Source organism: Macadamia integrifolia, chromosome 4, assembly GCF_013358625.1.
Source record: "Macadamia integrifolia cultivar HAES 741 chromosome 4, SCU_Mint_v3, whole genome shotgun sequence".
Taxonomy (NCBI): Eukaryota; Viridiplantae; Streptophyta; class Magnoliopsida; order Proteales; family Proteaceae; genus Macadamia; species Macadamia integrifolia.
In genome coordinates, this window is record NC_056560.1 from 25,376,501 (window position 1) to 25,403,278 (window position 26,778).

The window sequence follows — 26,778 nt, forward strand, 5'->3', positions numbered from 1 at the left end:
CCTTTTTTTTTTTCTTCTAATGAACTGGGTGAAAAAAATGGCAAAATAAGAAATGTTGGAACATGGTAACTCTAGAAACGACGTTTCGTGTCAAAACCATATTCCAACATTTGAGTTTTGTTGCAAACTTGAATTTTGACACAAAAATGGAGAATTCTGGTTTTAACACGAAATGTCGTTTCTAGAATAGAATGATTGCAAAACGCAGCCTTAGTTTTAGTTTCTGTGACTAAATATTCTCTACTATCCCTAACAAACATGAACACTGATGTCCTTTCTTTATTGAAGTAATTTAATTTTTCTTAAAAAAAAAAAAAAAGTAAAGCCTTTTCCCAACTAAATGGTATTGGTTACATGGATAGGACGATATTGCAAGATAAAAAGCAAAAGAAAGAAAAGGAGAAGGAAAAAGGAAAAAGTAGGGTTTTTTTTTTTTTCATTTACAAATCATAGAAAAGCTATTCAGATTGAAGAGGGAGAATTAAGCTAATTACTTCGGAAGGAAGGTTTCCCACACGTAGGACTGTAGGCGTCGTATGATAACAAAATTCATATGGCTAGGAAAGAAAAAGAGTGTCAGTATAGAATTCACATCTTGAGGGCGTGGGAAAGCATCTCCACCAGTTGCATGGTGATTTTTCCCATCAATTACAATGTCACCTTCTTCTCTCATTCCTCTTGGCCTTTGTTTTTGTAATGATAAATTATTAAGTAATTGATTAATTGATAGTAAATTCCTCCCATTGCCATCTTCCTTTTAGGATCTTAAGGTTGGAAATTTAGAATCAAAGCAACAAATTGAATAGAAATAAACTGTTTAAAATGGAATCAAATCAAATAAAAAAAAATTCAATTCAAGTTCTGATTTTGGAAATTGAAATTTCGGTTTTGGTTTAGGCTAACCCATTAGTTTGAATCAAATAAGGATAATGTATTTTGTATAGACTGAATTTCAACCGAACATAAGCCATAAACAACAATAACAATAACAGCAAACTCAGCCACATCCTAACTTAATGGGGTTGGCTATAAAGATAAAAAAAAAAAAAAGTGGGGGGAAAGGGGAAAATTGAGGTCCAAACAAATTAAGAGAAAAAAAGAAAATATAAATAATGAGAAATGAAAGAGAGATGAAAGTAAGAGGAAATAGACACAGTTCAACAGATCAAGAGAAACTCAGCTACGTGGATCTTTATCCTCTAATAGGTTTTATCTAAGGTCATACTTTGGGCCAGACTTAGACTATGTATGTTATTCCTCACAACTTATCCTTTTATCATTTTAGGTCTGCCCTTCACCTTTTAGATTCTTCAATTGTGAATATAAGTCATTCTAAACTTAAAAGGCTAAAACACGAGTTATAAGATTTCATTTTTCAATTCATCTCTTCCTCCTTCATTTTCTAGAATATATTCTCCTCACTTCTCTTTTGCAAATTTACACTTCTATTCGTATTCTTTTCGTACATGTAACGTTTTATCTAAATCAACGAAGTGAACCAAACAAAATTGATTAAAAGTTTGGTGAATCCAAATTATTCTTTTCTTTTTCTTCGTGTCCCACTCCCTATTTGAGTAAGGACATCCTCTCGAAAATTCAAACCAATTTTCATGATCCACTATCATTCGTTGGTTTTACTAAAGTGCTGCTTGTCACATTGGGGCTTTGGTCCAAGGGTTATGATCAGTTTTCACTATCATAAGGGCATCATATTTTTCAAAAAAAAAAAAAGAATAAAAAAAGAAAAGAAAAGAAAAGAAAGAGAGAGAGAAGGAATCAATTTCGATTTTAAATTACGAAAATTGTTCAATGTCGGTTCATATATAAATGGAATGAAACCATATCGAAACCGAACCACAAAAAAACAGTTAACCCAAACGAATAACACCCTCGAGAATTCCAGAGTTTTATCCATGACATCGGGTCGGATATACCAACGCGTGCATAGCTTAGGAGGAGAAAACAGGGAGAGAACTTCCACATCCCTTCCACCTCTCCTTCTCGCCCCTCTCCCACCGTACCAACCTTTAGAAGGGGAAAAAGGAAGAAAAAAAAACCCTAATTTCTCGATTGTTGCTCTTTGCTGTGATCAATGGAGATTGCAGCGGTACCGGCAACCCCCAACGATGGAGAGAGGGACGATAACGGCAACATCTCGTTAGAAAGCTCCGAAGGTTCATCTTCCTCCCCTTTAAATCCAGCCGACAACAACGATAACAACGCCAAAAAAATAGCTGGCAAGTATGATGAAGATGAGGATGAAGAAGACGTCTGTAGAATTTGCCGCAACCCTGGCGATGCCGATAACCCTCTTCGGTATCCTTGCGCTTGTAGCGGTAGTATCAAATTTGTACACCAGGATTGTCTTCTCCAGTGGCTCAACCACAGCAACGCTCGCCAGTGCGAGGTACAATTTCTCCCTCTAATTATCTTTCCTTTCCTTTGCTGTTCGATGAAGCGTATTTGAGGGTATCAATCTGTTGCCGGGAGGGGTTTGTGGTGTAGTTTTCGCTTCTTCTTCTTATTTTTTCAAAGGAATTTTTGCTCGATTGGTTAATACGATATAAATATATTGTCTAGAGATTAGGTCGTCGCAGGAAGATTGATGGTTGGACATTTGATTAGGGTTTTAGGAATTTTGCCCTGTTCTTTTTCTCCACTTAATTTTAACGCCCACAAATTGTGGTAATGATCTTGCTGGAAATGACATAATGCTCTCTCTCTCTCTCTCTCTCTCTCTCTCTCTCTCTCTCTGTAATATAATCCATGCCAAAGGCCTCGTTCAGGCTGTCGACATTTAAATAAAAGGGTAAGAAAGCTGGAGAACTACAATGTGGCTGGCAATTTTCCATGGCTATTTTCAGTCCTCCATCTGGAGTTCCAATCAAAGGCTTTGCAATTCAAGTTATGCATGATGAAGGGATGTGAATCAATTGTAAATTTCATTTGAGTTGTACATTTATTGACTTCATTTTTGGGATACGTTCTTAGGGACCATTAAGCCTATTAAGCACAGGCGACAGTATGACCAGTATATGGAACAAGTTATGGTTCTCTAATTGTAAAGAGAAAACTAGTTGGAAATCCCGAATATATATATATATATATATATTGCCGTGTTGAACAAGGATTAAAGTATCGGTATCGGTCGCTGTATTGGTCGGCCAAAATTAAGATACGTATCGGAGGGTATGTATCATATCGTATCAGAGATACGCTAAGATATGCTAAATATATGCACATAAATGGATATGAAACACTTTTCTATACACTTTTGCATAAAAAAAATCGTTAAAAAAAGCTATATATAACATGTATTATGAATAAACAGTAAATTGAGAGTATCGCACTAAGAATTCAAGGTTTGTAATTGTCCCATAAATGTAAAATCCTTGTTCTTAACCTTGATTTTCACTTTAGTTCGAGAGAAAAATGGTTGGCAGCAACTTTGAAACAAAAATACATCAAAAATTTGTGTTTTTCCTGAAAAATTGCCCATCTTGGTCATTTTATAACCGTATCGACACGTATCAGTCGATACATACTGATACACCCCGATACATACCGATACATACCGAAGCGTACATTTCACTTCGATTTTGAATTTTCCATAGATATTGGTATGTATCGGTATGGATCGTACGATACGTATCGATACAAATGGTTTTAAAAATTCCATGTATCGTATCGATCCGTATCATATTGGTAAGGGCCGATACGGTATGATACGGACCGATACTTTAAACCCTGGTGCCGAAGTCCTGAATAGGGTTTGTAAATGATTTACACCTTGTTTAACTCTCTGGATTTGAACCAGAAGTTGGGTGAGGTGTTGAGATGAACAGTTCATGGTTTATTGGATATTGTTCACTGTTGCTTAAAATGGTGGTGGCACTGGGTGGCGTCACCTCCCACAGAATCAATATAGGATCCTCAGAAATTGATGTTCGACTCTTGAAACATATAAAAACTGATATCTGTTGACGTTTGCCCCTTGGAACTTATAAGAACTGATAATACTAAACAATTATATATGTCACACCTACCAACTATATTAGGGATTTCAACTATGTTAGGTATTTCCTTTCCTATTTTTAAGGCTTTCAGTGATACTTATTTCAATATGTGAAGCATGGGGGGATTTAATTAAATGCATTTGATGGCTTGATGCTCTGCAGGTCTGTAAGCATGCGTTTTCATTTTCTCCAGTCTATGCTGAGAATGCACCAGCGAGGCTTCCTTTCCAAGAATTTGTGTTTGGGATGGGAATGAAAGCTTGCCATGTTCTACAATTTTTCCTGCGCCTTGCTTTTGTGCTCTCTGTGTGGCTCCTCATAATACCCTTTATTACATTTTGGATATGGCGTTTGGCATTTGTGAGGAGTTTGGGTGAAGCTCACAGACTCTTCTTGAGTCATTTATCCACCACAGTGATCCTCACAGATTGTCTACATGGGTTTCTACTCTCTGCGAGCATTGTTTTTATTTTCCTTGGAGCCACATCCTTGAGGGATTACTTTAGACATCTACGGGAGCTTGGAGGGCAGGATGCTGAGAGAGAAGATGAAGGTGAAAGAAACGGAGCTCATGGTGCAAGAAGGCCTCCTGGTCCAGCTAATAGGGTTCATGCTGGTGATGGGAATGGTGAAGAAGCTGGTGGTGCACAAGGATTTGGTGGAGCTGGCCAATTAATTCGAAGAAATGCGGAAAATGTTGCTGCGCGGTTGGAAATGCAGGCAGCACGTCTTGAAGCACATGTTGAACAAATGTTTGATGGTTTGGATGATGCTGATGGTGCAGAAGATGTGCCTTTTGATGAACTTGTTGGCATGCAAGGGCCTGTTTTTCATTTGGTTGAGAATGCATTTACAGTCAGTATTGTTCCTTCTCTGCTCTTCTTTTGCACATTCTCTCTCCAAGTTTATTGTTTATGTTTCTCAATTTATCTCGGCTTGTTGGATTTTTTGGTAATTTTATTTGTGCAATTTTATCTGTACATATCCTGACTTGTGGGCAAGCGGAGCAGTTTAGACTCCCTTAATGTTGCAAATCTTGACGTCCTATTGTCATGTCTCTGTTCTTTTTTTATAAACCTTTACTTCTCTGGTGTCCAAATGTTAAGTTCAAAGGAATGCCATGCTTATGCTATTCTGATGAATTGGGTTTGACAACTTTTAAGAGCTTAAGATCTAATCTCCAATGGGAGTCAATAAGTCCCATTTTATACTCAGTATGTTCTCTAGCTTGGTCTTGTTGTTCTTGTTTCACTAAATGCAGGACAATTTCCCCTTTTCTGAAACTTTTTGCTTAAATCATTGCGAAATGATTGCTGACAGAAAATAGCCGTAGAGTGACATAAGATTAGATCATAATTGTATGATATGATGTTCTTCTCATCGGGGCGAAGTAGTTTTAATGCTCTTTAATGGTTTTTTGAAATGCAAGTAGGTTCTTTAAATGCATTGGCTGTGTAGACTGGAAAAAGAGAGAAATGAATGCAGACAGAAAATAGCCATAGTGACATAAGATTAGATCATGATGTTATGATTTGATGTTCTTCTCATTGGGGAGTAGTAGTTTTATTGCACTTTTAAGGTTTTTTGAAATGCAAGTTAGCTGTTGAACTGCAGTAGCATTGGAAAAATCAATGTACTTTTGTGCCTTTTCTGGGTTTGGGGTAGTATTTCTGTTAATTTGTTACAGCAATTGCTAAGAGAGAAAAAAATTCATTAACTTGCGTGCTCAGTTGGCAACTGCTCCAATTATTGAAGGGGATTTTGGGGTGAATGGAAAGAATATGACTTACCATTCGATATTTTTTATTCTGTTATCTAATAGAGTTCCTTAAAGCTTGACCAGTGACATTTTGCCCTCATTTAATGCTTTTACTGTAGTTGTTACTTCAGGCATTGCAATTAGCTGTTAAGTTGTTATTACAACTAATCGTTTGGGTGGGCATAGTTGATCATTATCTTACAGACATACCTCTCTGACAAAATAATGTGGATGTGCTAGAACATGGTTGTCCCATTTTCTGTGCATGTTGATGCGTATGAGATATTCTAAATGATCACATTTTTTTTTCCTGCAGGTTCTGGCAAGCAATATGATATTCCTTGGTGTTGTAGTCTTTGTGCCATTTTCGTTAGGTCGGATTGTCCTCCATTACCTGTCTTGGTTCTTCTTGTCAGCTGCAAGTCCAGTTTTGTCAACAGTCATGCCCCTTACAGAGTCAGCTTTCTCCTTGGCAAATATAACATTGAAGAATGCATTAATTTCTGCTACTAATTTGTCAAATGAAAGTCATAAAGATGGCCTGGTTGGTCATGCTACGGAAGTGGTGACGGAGTCTTTAAAAGCAAACCTGACTGGAATAGATGAAGTCTCAAATAGTATTAGCCGACCACTTTCAGCAGACATATTCAATGGGACGGCAGTTGGAACCTCCCGCCTTTCTGATGTTACTACACTTGCCATTGGATACATGTTTATAATTGCTCTAGTACTCTTCTACCTTGGGGTGGTTGCTTTAATTCGTTACACTAGAGGGGAACCTCTGACTATGGGGAGGTTCTATGGTATTGCATCTATGGCTGAAGCAATTCCTTCCCTTGTCAGGCAATTCTTGGCGGCAATGAGACATTTAATGACTATGGTTAAGGTTGCATTCCTTCTGGTGATTGAACTTGGGGTTTTCCCCCTGATGTGTGGTTGGTGGTTGGATGTATGTACTATAAAGATGCTTGGGAAAACGATTGTTCAAAGGGTTGAGTTCTTTTCAGTTTCTCCCCTAGCAAGCTCATTGGTGCATTGGATTGTGGGAATAGTGTACATGCTGCAAATTAGCATTTTTGTCAGCCTTCTTCGTGGGGTAAGGTCCTCTGCCCATTTTAGCTGTCTCCGATATCTTAATATGCTATCATTGTCACCTTTTCGTTATGATGGACCTCCTTTTCATGTGCTTCTGATAGGTTTTGCGCACTGGAGTTCTTTATTTCCTCCGGGACCCAGCTGATCCAAATTACAATCCATTTCGTGATCTTATTGATGACCCTGTGCACAAGCATGCTCGTCGGGTTCTGTTGTCGGTTGCTGTTTACGGAAGCTTGATTGTAATGCTAGTATTTTTACCAGTCAAACTAGCTATGCGGTTGGCACCTTCTATCTTCCCACTGGATATTTCGTAAGTTGCTGTGAATGTTTCAGTTGCACTGTTCATTTAGTTCTGAAGTTCTTATCACGTTTTGAAAAAATCCTTTTCATGCTACCCACTTTCTGGTAACATTTAGAAGGCTTTTGTGTGCTGCAGTGTATCAGATCCATTCACTGAAATTCCTGCAGACATGTTGCTGTTCCAGATCTGCATACCATTTGCTATTGAGCATTTTAAGCTGCGGGCAACTATTAAAGCTCTCCTCCGTCAGTGGTTCACTGCTGTTGGATGGGCACTTGGATTAACTGATTTCTTGCTGCCCAGACCTGAGGATAATGATGGGCAGGAAAATGGGAATTTGGAGCCAGGTAGGCAGGACAGATTGCGTGATGTACAAAGAGGTGGAGTTCCGCAGCAAGATCGAGCGCTAGTGGCACTAGTTGCCGCTGACGATCTGAACAGAGGCATTCATGTGCCCGGGAACTCGTATGTTCCTGAAGATTACGATGGTGATGAACAAGCTGATTCTGAGTAAGTAACATATGATAGTAAGTTGTTTCTAATATCATAATTGAAGGCCTTGAAATTTGAAAATGTGGCCTCAAAAGTTCAGTTTTTCTGTTTTGGGTCATTTTGCACCATGACTGGTTGCAATGTTTATTTATTTTGATTTTTTTCCTGGTAAATGTTGGCAACAGTAGCATGAGCAAGGAGAATATTGTGACCGACTATATAAGGTTCTGTAGCTGAGTTTCCTGCTGGGCAATAAAGGTGAAAAAAGGATGGAACAGTGTCCGGGTGCCTGGAACCCCACATCCTACCCTTGGACCCCAAGTGTATGATGTTCATTGGAAGTGGTCTGGTGCTTGTCCCGGTCACCAAACTTCTGAAACCACGTCTCTGCATAAATTGCGAAGTTTTGTGTAGAAGTCCATTTTAATTTATCTTTTAGGACATGAGTAACATCATGTATGTAGGTTATCATCATAAGCATCTTAGAAAAGGAAAAGTACTTTCAGCCATCTATTGTACTTGTCTGCTAAAGCTTGTGGAAGGTCCCAATGATAATGGGTAACATATGGTTCAATTCCTGCGTTGAACAAATCACTTCACCAAGTTCAGGTTGAACATGTACAATAAGGGAAGGACTGTAATACTGTTTACAGTGATAAAATTCTTGATACTATAGATTTTTAGGTACTATAATTTGTGTTACTCTTATCTTAACTTGCCATGCGCCACTGAGCCTAATTTGTCTTGCACCATTAGTGCTTATTATCTAACGGAAGATATAACCCTGATGTAGTGGGACATTGAAGCAGGATTTATGTATACTAGTTCAAGCAGTTGAGCTAAGGCTTGATGGGGTGAAATGAGTGTAGCTGTTAGACACCCTGGGAACATGGTCTACATTGTTTTCTTGGCTCAATAATCTTGTATATGGTTTCTTTTCTGATATGTCCTCTCCTAATTTTCTGTAGTTCAATTAATTCTGTCATGAATTTTTCATGCTATCCATTTTATACTCTCTAACTGGAAATTATCTTATTCAAACTCTTTGCAGGTATGGTTTTGTCCTTCGCATTGTTCTGTTGCTGATTTTAGCATGGATGACACTGCTGCTTTTCAATTCAGCCTTGATAGTTGTACCCATTTCACTTGGACGTGCACTATTCAATGCTGTTCCTCTTCTCCCCATAACACATGGAATCAAGTGTAATGGTAAGCTGGTTACAGAGTTCTTGTTTTCTAGTCTACACTTTCCTATGCTTGTGGGTTAAGCTTCCTTAGGGGTAAATGCTTGTTTGGATCTTTGTATTCTTCTGCTTTTGGGTAGTGGCTGGTGAATGATTAGTTGTTTTGACCTGGGGGCTTTTATATTCCCTCAGCACCCTTGTGCTTGAAGGAAAACTGACTGGAAAGTTCACGTGCAAATGGAAACATACAGAAAATAGGGGGAATATATATTTTGGTTCTTAAATAGGGGAATTTATTTTCTACCTCAAGTTTAAAAGCATATGCAAAATGTTTGACCCATATAAAAAATACCAGTGGCATATGCCCAATGGGAAGTGTAATGTCAAGGTACTACCTGGCAGGCTGGCACCCACATATTAACATTGATGACTATAGTGCAAAAAGCAACAGCATCCCTACATTAGGGAGAGCATCATATCAAGTTACTACAAGTGGGAAGCATATGCAAAATAACAGGCCAATTGATTAACAAGTTGGTACTAGTTGATAACCCCCTAGTCAAAATCTCCAAACTAGTATTTAGTACATGAATGAAAAGTTGAAAACTTATAGTTGATGGCTAATGCTTTGATTGCGCTTTGCCTCTTTGTTGGAAAAGAAAACTCTAATTTTCTGTGTGTGGAATAAAATGAAATGATTATGAATTCTTCCTGTAGATCTTTACGCGTTCATTATTGGAAGCTATGTCATCTGGACCATTGTAGCTGGAGCCAGGTATACAATTGAGCATCTAAAAACACGGAGAGCTAGGGTTCTATTAAACCAAGTCTGGAAGTGGTGTGGGATTGTTCTCAAGAGTTCTGCACTTTTGTCACTATGGGTAAGCAATAGAGCTAAGGATATTATTCATGTTATTGATGGTAATGGTTCTTCACCCATTCTTTTAATATCTGCAATTGCTTTCCAGATCTTTCTCATCCCAGTGTTGATTGGTCTTCTTTTTGAGCTTTTGGTGATCGTGCCAATGCGCGTGCCTGTAGATGAAAGCCCAGTTTTCCTTCTCTACCAGGACTGGGCGCTGGGACTTATTTTTCTCAAGATCTGGACTAGATTGGTGAGCGCTCTACTTCTTTCTACTCCAATGCTTTAACAATCTGTCTACCTTCTCCCCCACCCCCTGCTGGCTGAGGAAAATTTATAACAGTGGCATATATCTTTCTCAAACTGGTTGTGTTAGACACTATTCACATGTCAGAAAAGCTCATATACTTGTATATGATTTAAAACGAGGTTCCAACTATCATATATTTATACACATGCTAACATGGAAGTTCATGTACATCAAATTTTTTTTTTTTAGAACATTCTGTTGGAAATGTATTTCCTATTTTTTCTTGGTCAAAGAGAGGTATCTCCAAATGTATGTAAAGTCCCCCCCACCACACACCCCCCACCCCCACCCACCCCCCCCCACAAAAAAAAAAAAAAAAAGAGAGAAAGAAAAGAAAATCAGCATGTTGGACCATTCTCATAGGTGTCTATTGTGTGGTGCTGTCCTTGTTACATAGCCATTAATTTTGTTTGGATGACTGTAATCTGTTAAAATGGGCTGCACATTGGTCTGGGTCATCTTTAACCTGATCTAAAAATTTAGGTCAGTCACCTTTTTTTATTATATGTATTTAGGTTGTCATATTTTCTAAGCATGGCCAATTAAATGGCGTGGGGCCATCCTCAATAGGTTATGAGGAGGAAGGGTTTGCAGGAAGAGGAAGGGGGGGTACTTTATTTAAAAAGACTTGATTATCTCCCTAATGTTATAGCTTCTTTGTGTGGTTTGAGTACAAAGTTGAATAGGAAGTATTTTAGTTGACCTCATTTCTTTTTTTTTTTTGGGTGGATCAGGCTATGCTGGATCACATGACACCCCTGGTGGATGAAAGCTGGCGAATGAAGTTTGAGAGGGTACGGGAGGATGGCTTCTCCCAGTTGCGGGGTCTCTGGGTGTTGCGGGAGATAGTTATTCCAATCATGATGAAGTTGCTTACAGCTTTGTGTGTACCTTACGTGTTCGCTAGGGGGGTTTTCCCTGCCCTTGGGTATCCATTGATAGTTAATTCAGCTGTCTACCGGTTTGCATGGATAGGCTGCCTGAGCTTTAGCTTGCTGTTCTTCTGTGCTAAGAGATTCCATGTCTGGTTCACCAATCTCCACAATTCCATACGTGATGACCGCTATTTGATTGGCCGGAGACTACATAACTTTGGTGAAGATAGAACAGGGAATGTCAGTGTGACAGATATTGCCCCTATGACTCAAGATGTGAGTTTGCTTAATGATGGAATAATTCGACGTGAGCAAGAAGCTGATGTAGGAATGAGACTAAGGCGCAATCCCCAAAACCCGAGACAGGTTGTGTGATGTGGAAGGAAAGGCCAAGCACATGCTTGTTGACGTGGAAGGAAAGGCCAAGCACATGCTTGTTGACAATATTTGGAAGTCTGCGGCTGCCTCTTCTATTCAGAGTCATAGAGGTGCATAATTTCTCTTGTGCATAGAGATAGGGATCTTGATATCTAGCTTCTTTTTCCAGTTTCAACTCCCTATTATTGTTGGGGAAGCTGTTACAGAAGGTTGTTTATAGTAAAGCAAATCTACGGATACTCTGTGTTGTAATATCTGTTCTGGTGGAATGGCTTTTCAACTCAGTTGAGTGATAGAAACAATGTAGTAGAGCTTGTTTTTTGATCAATGTGTTTTGAGCACCTGAGTTGTTAAGGAAAATGTGAACCATTTAATTCTAACCCTTTGTGCACAAACAATTTTACGATTGACAGAGTTTGTGTTGTATACCACAGTTGACCATCTTGTGTTCAAAAGCCTGATGATCCCCCCACGGAGTGAAGTATCTTTCATGTGTTGATTGGCATCTGACCTTTGCATTTTCTTGATTTAACTTCTAAATACAACTAATTAACCTCGCCCAATCACGGGGTTTTTCCTTCCAAGTTTTCAGACACATGAAAGATTCGGTTTAGAGATTTTATTGCTCTTTGTTGTTTGAGAAAGACCTTCCTGGGACATATACTGCAAATTAGTGCATTTGGTGCTGGTGGGAAGGTGATAACTCACTAGAAGCTGAGACCAAGGGACTCATTTAAGTTATATATCCTCCAAGCAATGCAAGTGGGAGCACACACCATAAGGATATGGATTGATGCACAAGAAGTGGTAAATTAGGTGACCTAGAGAGAGAAACATCAATGTTACGAGTGGGTTCACTTAAAAAGTATATGGGATTTCCATTTTTCCTGATGCAGGGTTTCTTTATTGGGATGGTTTCGATTATTTGTAATGGGGGATTTGTGTAGTTCTTACTTTTCTGTTTGTATTTTTTTGCCCAGGGGATTGTTGGATACTTTACAATTTATGGGCAAGAGAACGGTACCTGCTCATGTGACTACTGCACCATGCTTTCATTGATACTACTTCACAGAAATCCATAGCAATTGAGAAAATGATCAACGTTATAGGTCTGAAATTCAGTTTGGTCACCCAGTCAAATTAGTAGTTTTTTTTTCTTAATGGAAAATAAAATTCTTTGATTATAGATCAGCAAAAGGAGTTGTGTTGTACATGATGATGACCTGAGGCTGTGTCCTTCCTAGCCTTGATAGCTAGTTGGTAAGCAAGTTCCACATCAACTCTTTTTTTTTTTCCTTCAAAACAAGATTCAAATTGATTTCTATAGTTTTCAATATCAGAAATGATTGAGAATAACTCCCATGCCTAGTGGATGATATCCTTGTAATTAAGCCAATTAACTGCATTTTGAGAGTCCCAGTTAATCTAGTTATTGGGCAATGAACCATAATCAACTCAGCCCCCATAATAAACCAAGAATGGAGTCCAGGAACCTTTTGAATAAGACAATGCTTTAGGTTGGTGTCAACGCACCCGTATGTGCACTGTGATAGGTTAACGTGTTTAACTTACTGGGCCAGGACAGGTTGCACAATATTGGTGGTGAAACAACAAAAAATCAGTATTCTATAAAATAAAAAAAATAAAGAAAGAAAAACAAAAAACTCAGTAAAAAAGTTCACACCACACACACCTTCAAAACTACTAGTATTTGGGCTGGATACCAAGTATATGAGACATTAACAATGACTCAGACTCTGGCATGTTACAAGTGTTCGTGAAAGAAATATTTCTGTTGTCAGATTTTGATGCTGGATACTCATTCAGACAATTAATGTGGATCTGCTTTTGTTTCGGCCAATTTGAAGTCCAGAAGTGAGAGATAAACGCAAAGAAATTACATTGGGCATCTTGCAACTATCTCTAGTAGAATTTCTGCTGCAACTATCTTCCTAACTGGTAATGATGCAATGTAAACATTTCAGAAATTCAATACAACCACCTCTGATGTGTTGTGCCAAAATGTGTACTCATTGATGTTACTGTCACAAAACAAAAATAATATTCAAAGTAATTTTAAATGATGCAAGCAAATGTAAAGACTAGCGGGGATTTGATTAATAAAGAGTTCTCAAAGGAAAAGGAAAAGGAAAAAAAAGTGGGTTGTTTCTTACATTGACTGTTCATGGCATAATGATTTGTGTCTTTCCTTCCTCAAGTAGTTTCTATCTGTAACAAGTTGAAATCAAAGCTATTGGAATGTCTCAAAAACTAAGTCCGAAGACTTGGGTAGGGGAGATTTCTCTCTGCATGTAAGAGAGAAAAAGAGAGAGAGAGAAGCACAAAGGTACTCACAATTCAGAGGATATTGCCACAATCAAAATTCTTGTCCAAATTTGACAATGGAGAACAAAACCATTTGATTCCTGCATATGTAAGAAAATCTTAGCCAAGTTGATTGTTCTTGCCTACAGAGAATCTTCTTCAAGCTAGATTGAAGTCTGCTATGATATATATCTCTAGTTTTTTTCAAACTAGTCCTATGATTCCTGCATATGTGAATCCTATGATATATATCTCTAGTTTTTTTCAAACTAGTCCTTATATGTCATTATACTTTTCAATTCAAAAAGAGTAAATGGAACTAAATTTTGGAGATTGGGAAGGTAGTTTAGGATGACTGTGGTGTTGAGCAGAGGTACTAATGCAAGGATTATTTAGGAGATGAGAAAAAGATAATCATGAAGTACATTTATAATGTTACGAGGGTGTCTTAGCGTTCTTATTGTTATGCACCATCTTTATCATGTACCAAAAAAAAAAAAAAAAAAAACTAGTTTGGTTTAAGTGATGGAAGATCTTATGGAAATGTACTAAATAGTATCTTGCAAAAATTTCATTTGTTTAGCTTCCTTTCTCTCCTCTTCTTCTACTTCCCTTCTTGTCAAAATACTAGCCAAAGCTTTCCTCAACTGATAATAATGCAGAATATATTTTCAAACTTCACTGGTTATCTACCATGTATTTCTACACCATACAAGGCTTTTGCTTCTAATGTTTCTACCACAAGAAAGAAATAAAGTCAAATGGCAAAGCTGAATGACAATATCAAAGGAGAAGAAAAAATTGACATGCAGCTGACATAGAGATATATATCATAGGATTCACAGTAATTTCTAAGTGGATGGAGGTGTTTGCAAGGTTTACTCGGTTCCCGAGAGTCATGGCTTTAGAATCATTAGATATGATCCATGGCTTATATGAAGCTTTTGAGGAGCTTGAATAGCTTCTAGCTTAGACCAGCTATTATGGAGAACTTATTTAGATTATACAATTATAATAATAAATATCAATGAAGAAGATTGTACCCACAAAGAGCTACCCCACATGGCAATCAGCTATAGAGGAAAAGGACCATGAATCAAGTTTACAGAGAATGAATTGAAGTAGGAGGCCATAAGATCAAGGGGGTCACCACTAGCATGGTAATTTAGGAAGGTTAAAAGGAAAATACATATTGAGCATTTGACCTCTGCCTCACATGCAACATACAGTAAAGCAAGGAGAAAGATGACGGAAATAAGATTGAATTGTATACTTACTTGGGGCAGAGGATGCAAAAGTGAGAAAAGAATTAGTTAACCTCACAATTCTGACTTCCCAATTATTCTACAAAAATATGAAAAGTCATGTTGTGAGCGCTGCATAATATAACCTGCTGAATTGTAAAACAGATTCTTCCTGTACAAAACTTCCATTTTTTTTTTTATGACCAATTGAAGCTTTAAGATTGGCAGAAACTAACGGAATGCTCATTAGTGATAACTATAGCTGCAATGCTAGGCAATGGTAATTAGCTGCAATGTTCCTTGTAATTGCCATTTTGCTTTGCACCAATTCTTCAGCACTTTCACAGAGAACCAATCCATCTGAGAGACAACAACTCAACCTTTTCCCAATTAAATGGGTTCGTCCAATTCCATCTGAGAGAAATTTCCATAATACAAATCTGCTCTGTGCATGTCTGTTGCATAATTCATTCATGCTCTTCACATCTCATCATTTTCCTATGAAGAAAATTAAATTAAATTCACACATGGCATAACATAAAGTAGAGATAGAAATCATACATTTTTTATTGTAAAAGAAATACCTCACTTCATATTGGCAGCAATGCATCTCTGCTTTTATTGTGTTTTTTGCATAATAAACACTACCCATCTGTCGTACTCAATCCATGGGTTTTATTTTGAGAGGGCAGGCCCACAAGTGGTGAATAAGATTTATTGCCATTCATCATCTATTAATACTGAATGGATTTGGGCAATCTTGGACCACTATTCTGCTCCCTTTTGGTACCGTTGTTTTAGCATTGGACAACTATGGATCTCCAAATGTCTAAGAGAGGTTAGATCAGAGAGTCCATCATGTAGGGATTTAAGAATTGGGCAGTCCTCGATGCAAAATACACCAAGATTGGTGGGGAGCAGACCCTTTGGAACGGACACGAGCTCAGCACACCCACCAATGGTAGGAGCTGAAAGAGAGGTAAGATTATGAAGACCCAGATCCCATGCTGGGGCTCAAAACTAGAGCAACAACTTTTGTGCTACACTCTGCAACCTCTCATTGATATCCCTTACTTTTGATCCAAACTACTCATTGATGCCCTTAACCGCAGATTCCATTCCAGACTTCAACAAAGAAGAAACACTACTTTCCCCTAGACTGAGTGTAACAGGGTTGCATACCTGTTGGGTTTGGCAAAGGTGTGTCTGATTTTCATATTCCAATTTCAGTCCTTTAAACCTCTCGTTGACATCCCTTACTTCTGATCCAGACCTTTCAATTCCCTGCAGAAATATTCGGCGATGGTATAAACCCTTGACCTATCCCCATTTATTCACACTAAAGTTTAATTGATTACCTAAATTGCAAATTCTAGGCCAGAATTCAACAAAGAAGAAGCATCACTGCCACTAGATGGAGTGAGAGGAAGAGGGTTGCATACCAGTTGGGTTTAGAAGCATCACAGCCTTTCATGGAGTGGGCTGGTCATTTTGCTTTCTATCTTCGCATGTATGTATCTTTCTTCAACCACATGGGTGTCCAATCAGGGATCTGACGCCTAGAAGAACTAGATATGCACCCAACACATGAACAAGGCCCCATGTCCTTCCAACTGACGAATGCTTGGTTGGATGACCTAGCCGTTTGGAGAGAAACTTTATCCTATGTTTTGGGATCGGGGCACACGGCCCTCACTCCCCCATGGTAAACGTTATCCTTTTTATTATTTTAAAAGGCTTGGCCACCACCCACGTGTTGTACACTGATGTATCTATCTCATTTCTATTTGAAATGACCCTCTTGTCCCTCCTGAATGATATACACGTCCATTGGACCTACATGTTAGTTTATTGCATGACGGGCGATGTACCTATTTCTCTCTTTTTCTGATCCATATTTTTACTTTGGAAAAATTATGCCCCTCCCTCGTAGTTTGTCGAAATTACATGTGGATCCAAGAATTTGAGTGATTTATGTGCCCTCCCCTATAGTTTGAAAGATTCTTACAATTAGATCCAATCCGTAAGTCACTGTGAATTTGAAACTATTAGTTGGTGATGTCACCATTTTAATGCCAAAAAAGCCCTTATAATAAAGTGAACTTACTAATACACCCTTCACTTAAAAGGAACAGAAGAGGAAATCCCTCTTTCACTTTGTTCTTCAACCTAGGTCTTCAACACCCTTCTTCAGCAACCTCAGCTAGGTCAGAGAAGATAGCGAAGAACACCGTGGAAAACCTAATTAAAGCTTGCAAAGAACCTGATTGAAGATAGCAAACATTGCGAATCAAGTTGAAGCTAACTTGCGAACTCCACCGCAAGCAAAGCCTTCCCCAGAAACAAAAATCCTCAAAACGAGATTACTAATGGATGGATTAGAAAATGAGGAACTATTAACAGAAACAATTGTGTTATTAACACTTGGAAGCAAATCCCAACAATCAACGGGACCCAAATCGGATTTGGAATAATAAGATTCTCTAATGGCACAAACATGATTTTTTCCAACAGCAATGTGGGAGTAAGAGGTGTTTAGAGTTTCATAGGGAGGAGATCCGTATCTGAACTGATGGAGTTCCAACAGTAGGGTTGAGAGGTATTGGCTTCAAGGCCACACATGAAACCCTCTCCCTCTGTGAGTGCAGCCATGGGAGGTAGAGCATTGAAATAATTGGCGTCGGAGGTTAAGGAGTTGTTCCTCTCTTAGCATACCACATCATCAATAGCACAGAAAAATTGTTCTTCTTCAAATGCGGTGGAGATCGAACCCATTGAACTAAACCCAACAACTCGAGTAGTAGCAGAAATGAGAAGGAAGAATCGCAGAATCCCTTTTGGGTTATCGATGAGGGTTTGGGTATAAGTATAAAAGGGTATAATGGTCCTCTCATATTAAAACTATTTCTACTATAGGGGTAATACGGTCTTTTGATGTATAAAACTAATAGTATACTGACACCTCCAGTGCTAGGGGAGGAGGCGTAAATCATTCAAACCCTTGGATCCACATGTAATTTCGACAAACTACAGGGGAGGGGGCGTCCCACCCCCATGAAATTCAAAATGACTCATATGTTAATTCTTTCTCATGCGCTCTCATTGGTCCTTGTACATGCACAGGGGCCACACTCCCCCACGGCAAATGCTTCCTTTTTTAATTCTACAGGCCCATCCTCTAAGTCTCCACAAGTCTAATATTACAATTGCCTACAATTTCTTGCATCCAAGGCCGGGACTTTTTGAGTGAAGGTTGTGAAGCAAGGTTTAAAAATCTAGAATAGGAATCCAAATCGATTTCGACCAAATCGATTGGAATTAGAGTAAAAACAACCTAGCCCTAGTTTTTGTATAGGATCAATTCGATATCAACATCGACCATTGCCTGAATCAACCAATAAGTACGATTTTTAGATCACTAAATAATTCGGAAAACTTCCTAGATATCTAAGTGTGAGAATTGCCATATCACTCTTTCACATGGAACTAATCCCATAACAGTGAGAGAGACGAACCCATGACCTCTTTGGAGCTTGCACCCTAACGACAAAGCACCAGCTAACTGCCCCATGCAGGTTGTCTTTTTTGAGATCATGGTTTAGGTATTTGTATCCAACACTAATAACGATACCTGGTCAGTACCGAATTAGTGAATGATACGGAAATGATACAAACAAAGGGTATTATTGTCAAAACACAACCAAATATTGGTATCTTTAAGGTCAAAACTCTTATGAAACCGATCCCCACAATATCCGATACCAATACTGATCTCGACCCGGTCAATACCCGATACCTAAAGTCATGTTTGGGACCCTGATTTAACCGGATTGTGTACCTATCTGTTGCTAATATTCTCTTGTGGAACCCACACAAATCCAATCAAATGCATCACATATTCACATAGGAGGATTTGCCTGGACTGCTAAGACCAGAACATACTAAGCCCAGGCCTAGCCCATTTAAGGAAAGACTTGAACCCAGCCTTAACTCTCACACGACAGGCTTAAAATTTTGTGTAAGCCCGGGCTCGGAAATTCATAGAAGGCTGGGCTCAGACAAGGACTAGCCTTGAAATAAATTAACCCTATTCCAGCCCCTGATGCCCACATATGACCCAAGAAATGACAAGACTTATCTATCTAAAGTGAGAAATAAAATAAGCTGTTATCACATAACTCTCTAAACTACATAAGCAAGTGATTAAGGAGCTAAGGAAAGCCACGGAAGGGCCCATTCAGTTCTACTTATGGGCCTAAGAGGAATAGACCCAGACCAACTTTACAGCGGGCTTGAACTCTATGCATGTCCTACCTGATAGGCCCATGTCTTTTTCAAAAATGTTAACCTGTGTAGTTGTTTGGGCCCAGTCAGTTTTTTCAGCTAAGAAAAATTGTATTAAGAAGAAGAATAATAATAAAGAAAAGAAGGTGGCCCCCTATTAGGTAGGCCTAAGATAGGGAGAGCAGCCCCTAAAAAGCTAGCGAAAGAGGCTCTGCATTATAAGGAAACTGGAACAGTTTAACTCCCGGAAATAAATACTTTGGTAAAGTTAAGTTACCTAATTGCATGAGCAAAGATAGTAAGCGGCATTTTTTATGCGAGTACCCTTCCATAAAGTGCTTTTAAAGTCCGATACAATGGGTTTCTAAAGAGAACAAAAACCTTATCCTTTCACGCTAACTCATCCTCTAGATAATCCATATGCACAACCTCTATATTATCAACTTGATGGACAGCGGGTTTTATCTCTCTCAAGAAACATTGGAAAAACCTGCAAATTAAAAATAATTACAAATCTTATTAACACTAATCTCAACTCAAGAGCTTTTCATTTTTTTATTTGGCCAATAATTGTAAAACCTAAATAATAATTGGTGAGAATCACATCTAGACTTGGATTGGAAGTCCATTCATAGAGCCGTGATGGTTTGGGCAAGGATAGAGTGCAGATGTGGCATGTATGGGTCCTCTCATCAAAGCTTGGTTTGTCATTTTGTTCTTAGTGTATACTGTAGTCTCTAGCTGGTGATGTCATGAGATTGTCTTTAGTGGGTTCATGTCTACTGGTTTGGGCCTCCCAACCTATTAACCAGAATAGGAAAGAAAAGGGATTGTTTAATCTCAAAGACTCAGACCATTGTAAATCACCTCAAGCTTCCAAAAATATGTTGGAATTCAAAAGACAATATGAGAATCCAAGTGTCTCTGATGAGTACCAAACTAGAACTGAGATGACACCTTTTGCACATAAAGATAGTGGGCCATCATGGATGGAAATAAAATTCTCCACTTACAACACCAAACCCTTTATGGGTAAAAGGAGTTCTATTGTAGTTCTTCTTTGTTGCAATGAAAAGTGATTCAAATCACATAAGATACCCATAAAGGAAGAATGATGAGAGATAGACTTTAGCTTATCAAAAAAGTAAAAGCAAACACCATGAATTAGGTGGATGGGGAACTTGAGTTATACACCAGGGTTGTTCCATTAGAGGAAAGTGAGGAATCAACAAGTGCAAAAATTCCAATCCAAGCAACAATCTAAAATGAGTAACTTTACCCAAAACCTAAATATAGAGATCTTTTAGGTCTCAACAACAGAAGCTGTATTGGGAATAATCGGGTGGTTGTCCTTGTAGCCATGGTTTTTGATAATGAACAAAATCAATCTTTGAAAGCAAAAGTAATCCTTTCTAAAACGGATTGGCGTAGCAAAGTTTTCATCCTCTTTCATTGATTAGTTCTCCCAAACAGGTATTTCTTATTGAAAGAAATTTAGAAATAGCTTTGGTGTTTCAAGAAGAAAGTTCAACTCTGAATACTATGGTTGAATTCAACTTTGGAGCACCACACCCACAAAACTTCAATGATCTATTGGGTAGATTGTTTGAAAAAGGTTTCCATTTTGTGATCAGGCTATTCCCTAGCTTTGATACAATTTGTTGGGACATACTCGGATAGAACTATTCACTCTTAAAAGCTATACATTATTAAGGAGAGGCTGCCTAAATCCAAATAAGCCTTGACATTAGACTATTCACATCCGATGTAGGGTCGATGGCTCTCGCGTGAAACTTCATAAATATTAACCACAATTGGGGCCTACAGAGTTTCATACTAACTTCTTTCAATGAGGTAAATATGGTATCAAGAAATGAAAAGTGTACCATAAGAGAGTAAGCCTAAATATGATGTTTGTCCACCTTAATTAAGATGGATGTAGAAGAAACTTGTGGAGGTGCCTTAACAAGCTGATCCTGCCATCATAAGTAATTGCATGAAGCAAGTGGGATCTTTGATAATTGAATGCCCTAGGAGTAAATTAACCAGTGGTTGTTGAAACAAAACATATTCAAATTTTTTTTTATGTACTTCAATAGCCAGTTCATGATTAACTCAACAAGTAGTGTTTCTGTGTTCATACTTGTTCATAGTGTTGGGTCAGATTTCATCATTCCATGTGAAGTCTGTCTTAATTTTTGGCTTTTGGTTCTTTTTAAAGCTTAATCTTTGTAGTATTTATGCCTATATACCACTCACATTTCTATTGAATAGAATACAAGTCTTCTATTTTTTATCCAAAAAAAAAAGGTGGGGTAAATACAGATGAATGATATCTGCTCCCATTTATGAACAAAAATTAAAAAAATGAAGAGAGAAAGGCGGAAGATTAGAAGAAGGGGTAATAAAAGTGTTCCACCTACATGACCTACCCATCCTTACTAGTTTCTTTTTTCCATATTTACATCCACTCAAGGATAAGGAAAGGGTAGGGTAGGGTTGATTGATACAGTCTTGGAAGAACTCAACCCTATAAACGAGATTACAAGGTGAGGAAATCCAAGATCATATCAACTCACGAGTCAATTCGCATAAGAAACTGATGCGGACTATCCGCCCCCAATAAACTGATATGGGATCATAATAGGTTGATTGATGTTGTGCCCATTTACAAACACCTCTCTCTCTCTCTCTCTCTCTCTCTCTTCCAATGTAAAACTGGCCTGGGGCCTCTGTAGAGAACTGAACACACACCATGCACTGATTTTTGGAGTTAACCCTAAAGTATAAACACGAAAGGAAAGAAAGAATGGTAGCAATTGGTGCAGAAACCCTAAAACCAACAGCCAATTGTCACATCGGTATAATAGAGCAGAAGCAGGCAGCAGCCCCCCAGGATGAAACAGAGAGCTTCTCAGTGATGTTAATAATACTCCCTCCCGTACCCACCCAAGTGGGAAGAGCAGAAGAAGAAGAAGCCAAATAGGAAAATAGAGTACTCTGTGTTCTGCATAGGAGAGACTGGATTGTAGACCACAACGATGGAAGAAGTATTATGGAGTATGGAGTATGGAGTGTGGACTAATACTAGTGTTTCAGAGTTGCAGGAGAGTCAACAAAATTTCTGGGGAGTTGAATCTGAACCTGAAGCAACTGCATAAGTGTACGGAAGTGGCAGATGTGTTTCTCAGGTTTTCTCTTATCGAGAGTCGAGACATATGAGAAGAGAATAGACTATGGTTGCTCTGCTGCACGCATCAACGGAGTGTCGATCAAGTGGTCAGGATGATTTTCGTATTGTGTTTGATTTATATTTGGACTCTACTTAATCTTATTAATGCATATACTTGCTCGAGGGATCGGAGAAAAAAAAAGCAATGTGACTGCACGCGTGTTTGGGTCATTTCTCTACCATCTTGCTCTTTGGCAGTGGGACATCGAAGATCCCACAATTGCTCCATACAAAAACCCTACCCATTTGGCGTTTGCTATGCAAACCCATAGCTGCCCCCGCACATTGGGTATTTTTATGCCTAACTGTATCTAAGTGTGGAGGGTGCGGACAAGCAGAGTTCCTATCCATTTTTTTTTTTTCTAATTGATAAAGGTAAATATTGTCATTCATATGTGTACTTGAAAAATGTGAAAAAATAATGATTGTTTTCAATAATTACACGAGAAAAACAAGACCGTCATGCATGACGTATGTGCCTAGACACAATAAGGGTGAAATGACCACTCCATCCCTTGTGAAATGAAAAATTCCTTTGCTGGATGCCCCTAAGCTTTCTCATTGGCCCCCACATTGGTTTAGTGGCGGCCACATAGCTTGTCAACGATCTCCCTTCTTATACATAATGTTGAGCCACTTTTAAATTATTTTAAAATCTATTTTTATCCCTCATTTGAACGAAATTTTAAAAATAAAATAAAAGATAATAAAAAACTTAGAAGTTTTAAATACACATATAAATATTTTTCTCATAATACCACAATAGTAATAGAACAAAAGAAAAGGGGAGAAGGTGAAAAGATTTTTAGGTATAGGTTTGGCCATGTGCACACTTCCCCCTTAACTGAAGGATTAACATGTTATTCTGGCACAAACAAACTAAGGGAGAATTCTTAATTCAAAAAGAGAGGGCGGTCTTTATACTCTCTTAGTTCATATTATAAACTGGTACTTGGGAAAATTCACTAGCCCCATTAAAGCTTTGAACAACTGATTAATTTGAGCGACATTAGCTAATGTTAGATTCCAATGAGTCAAAGGTTTTCTTCCCCCTCCCCCTCCCCCTCCCCCTCCCCCTCTCCCCCTCTCCTCTCTTTTTCTTAGGTTTATTTTCATCCTAAGGACGTGCTAGCATGACTTGTGGGATAACATATTATAGGGGAGTGGGAAAAAAGTGAGGACATGCATACCTTAACAAAATTTAAAGCCCTAAATTCTATTATTTGTTTTGACTAGATTGGTCAAACAGATTAACTAGTTACTAAGATACACTTGTCCTTAAGTCATGCATGTGGGTTAGAAGTTTTATTAAAGTTTATTGTTTGCTTTGACCAAATTGGTCAAATGGAGTTGTTAGTTTCTAAAATGCACTTGGAGTGATTATTCTCTGCAGTGAATGCAGTGAGTATCGGATGGCTGAGAGCATTCGAGCATGCATCCCAAGGTCCTCTCGACCATCCGATGCTCATTACATCACAGCACTCACTACAGATGATGTTTTTATGATGCACTTGTCCTTAGTTCATGCAAGTGGGTCTGAAATCCATTTCCCACCATGGTTATAGTATATTGTTCATTCTTCCGATATTGTCAATTGTTATATTTTATTTTCTTCCTAGGCTCTCTTTGTTTTAACATACAATGCTTAAAAGTAAAATATTATAGGATAAGTTTATACTTCCAATATTTCTCTCTGGTCAGAGCAATGAACTAAGAAATTGTAATTTTTTTTATTCTTGAAAATTATTAATATAGTATTTAATATAGTTTTTATGTCAAATAACAAATTTTATTTTTAATGAAAACAATATTATATTAAAAAGACCAAAAAGTAAGATTACAATCTGTATGGTTACACTAAGATTTTTCCGCTTTCTTTTTTATTGTCCTTCATTCAGGCTATATTTCTCTTTATTGTCTTTCGGTCTAAATAGTAGGCTTCATTATTGAGCTTTAGAACACTTTTTTTCTTATATTTTTTTATTCTAGATGAAACAAATTCTAAAATTCAATATTTTGTGTTTCTTTATTATTTCCACCGATTTTACATCGAAACAAGCAAAACCTTATTTCTTAAATTCGTAATGCTTTAGAATATACATTATGATAACAAGTTAATAAGAAATTAGATAGGATTGTTGAATTAATACTTTAAACATACTAGGAAAATATGTTTCAATTTTATATTCTAAGGGAGAGGATTCATACATTTGGCATCATATACACTAGAGAGGAAACGTCCCTTTCGATGGGTGTTAGCTAGAGAATACAATATAGATCCACATATATATGAGAAAAGAGAGAAAATATATGAAAAAACGTATATATAAAATATCACAAATACATAAATTTTATATTCTATGATGATACATACTTCACATTTAGTTCCTTGTTAGCAATTGGCTCTGCATAACTTGATCCATTATTATTATTATTATTTAAAGACATAAAAATTTAGTAAGGGCCATGATGGAATAATCCATTGTTAAGTTTATAAATACCAAACTCAACACCATCAATATATATATATATATATATATATTGGATCATTACTGTTTAATGATTTATGATAAACAGTTGGTGCCAAAGTCTTTAATAATGGGTATAATAGACTGAGAGAGTACTCCAAATCAGGATCACATTAAAAAAAAAAAAAAAAAAAAAGCCATGAAGCCGACATTTAGAAGATGATGATCCATGATAAATCTACAAAGAGACGTCATCCATGATGCAAAACCATTGTATATTTTACTATTATCAATGCCCCCATTATTAGACATTCCATTATCCATAATGGTTTTTGGTCAGCTCTCTATAACCATGTGAACCCTATTTATATTAGAGAGAGAGAGAAAGAAAGAAAGAAAAGACGTGGGATCTTTTAGTCCTTTTAGTCCTCACACACTAACAACCCTTGTAGGGTTCTTTTGTATTTGCAAGGTACGGAGTACAGAGGACCACCTTGGCTATCTGGGGAACAACACCGGCCATTTTTTCCTTTTTATTTTTAATTCAAAAGAGGACAATAGTCTCTTTCTCTCTCTCTCTCTCTCTCTCTAATATAATCCAAATTTAATTTTATACAGTGTGATGACGCCCCTGCTGATATAAGCAAAACCATATATTATCAAATTCTTCTAATTTCTTTCTCATTTTTTTTTGAAAAAAAGATTCTGCTTGATTAATAAATAACAGAGGTTCGCGTTTCCATGTTTTGGGGTCACATACCAATCTTTTCGTTTTCTTTATCAGTTCATTAATTTAATAATAACGAGGAAGTAAAGCAACTAATTGAATTGATTATGTGTTAGATTGATTTATTATTATTATTATTATTATTATTATTATTATTATTATTATTATTATTATTATTATGTGTTAGATTGATGGTCTTAAAGAAACACAACACTTTAGTTTGAGTGTAAATGGAGTAATATCCGATTCTTCTTTGGTATTACTCTGCCCTTTAGATTGAGTTTTTTTGAATTCATTCACCGTAGCTTCTTGTGATCATACATAATAGGGGAAGAGAGTAGGTCACATCTGAATCGTTTCACTATTCGGTTATAATGAGAAAAACTTTACCTTTTATTTATTTATATTTTTATAATATTTTCGAATGCATTTGAGCCACTATATCTTTAGAATTATGCACTAAGTACCTGCGAGAATGTAACACTGAGAATTTCAAGACATGTTCAACGATCCTTGTTGTTGGATTCCTCTCCGAAGATCCTATGGTTCTCACACTTACCACGACAGAATTAAGCTTTTACTCAAGTGTATCGCCTCATCGAGCAAGGCCATAGAACGTACATGAAACCCATTTTTAGGTAGTGTTCTTTTACCCTCTTGTCATATTTCCTTGATAAAAATGTCTCTAACCTACTAACGTACCTTATGCCTCTCAATTGATTTTCTTAAGAGATAATGTTTTCAATTCGGGGGGTGTAACTTCTGAGCAACCCCTCTATTTCCCTTCCTCCATCATAAATGACCTTTCTACCCCCTATGATCGAACTGTTGGAGGGGCTTTGAATAGCTCTTAGGCTATCGGGTAAAAATGTCAACCCTAAATAATAATGATGATGCTAATAATAATAATAATAATAATAATAATAATAATAATAATAATAATAATAATAAAAGAAGAAGAAGAATGTAGGCACCTACACCCAGACTCAATTCAATGCAGAAAGTACTTGTCCCCCGTGAAATGAAAAATACCACTATTATTGGATGTCCCCGCACATGCTCTCAATGGCCCATGTGTATGCAGCTTGGCAACAACCCCCCCCCCCTTTGTGAGAAAAAAAAAACTCAATTCAGAGGGCATAGGATGGGGCACATAGGTAGTTCAAATTAAGGGTGTCAATTTCAAGTCCACAGTGGTAGGCCTAAACAAGCATGACTGGGAA

The 26,778-nt window shown here is 37.6% G+C and overlaps 1 protein-coding gene and 1 long non-coding RNA gene across 7 annotated transcripts; one reads left to right on the forward strand and one right to left on the reverse strand.

Annotated features, from left to right (window-relative positions):
* The first annotated feature begins 1,928 nt into the window (after positions 1-1,928).
* On the forward strand, positions 1,929-11,655 carry LOC122076607 (probable E3 ubiquitin ligase SUD1). 2 transcript variants are annotated; one of them, XM_042642003.1, is made up of 10 exons: positions 1,929-2,407; positions 4,179-4,871; positions 6,092-6,871; positions 6,972-7,183; positions 7,310-7,684; positions 8,718-8,875; positions 9,568-9,731; positions 9,819-9,965; positions 10,757-11,285; positions 11,319-11,655. In XM_042642003.1, exons 1-9 carry the CDS (start codon positions 2,093-2,095, stop codon positions 11,270-11,272), a joined length of 3,360 nt encoding a protein of 1,119 aa, XP_042497937.1. In that variant the 5' UTR covers positions 1,929-2,092; the 3' UTR covers positions 11,273-11,285; positions 11,319-11,655. The 2 variants fall into 2 exon arrangements, with proteins under 2 accessions (XP_042497937.1, XP_042497936.1); XM_042642002.1 differs by having other exon boundaries at positions 10,757-11,655.
* Positions 11,656-13,101: 1,446 nt separating this feature from the next.
* LOC122076230 lies at positions 13,102-16,647 on the reverse strand. 5 transcript variants are annotated; one of them, XR_006139472.1, is made up of 7 exons: positions 16,287-16,647; positions 16,027-16,128; positions 15,081-15,342; positions 14,878-14,944; positions 13,631-13,701; positions 13,450-13,504; positions 13,102-13,317 (listed from the first exon to the last, which is right to left on the reverse strand). It is a non-coding gene; the product is annotated as an uncharacterized LOC122076230 (long non-coding RNA). The 5 variants fall into 5 exon arrangements; XR_006139474.1 differs by having other exon boundaries at positions 15,429-16,128; XR_006139473.1 differs by having other exon boundaries at positions 16,203-16,647.
* Positions 16,648-26,778: the final 10,131 nt, after the last annotated feature.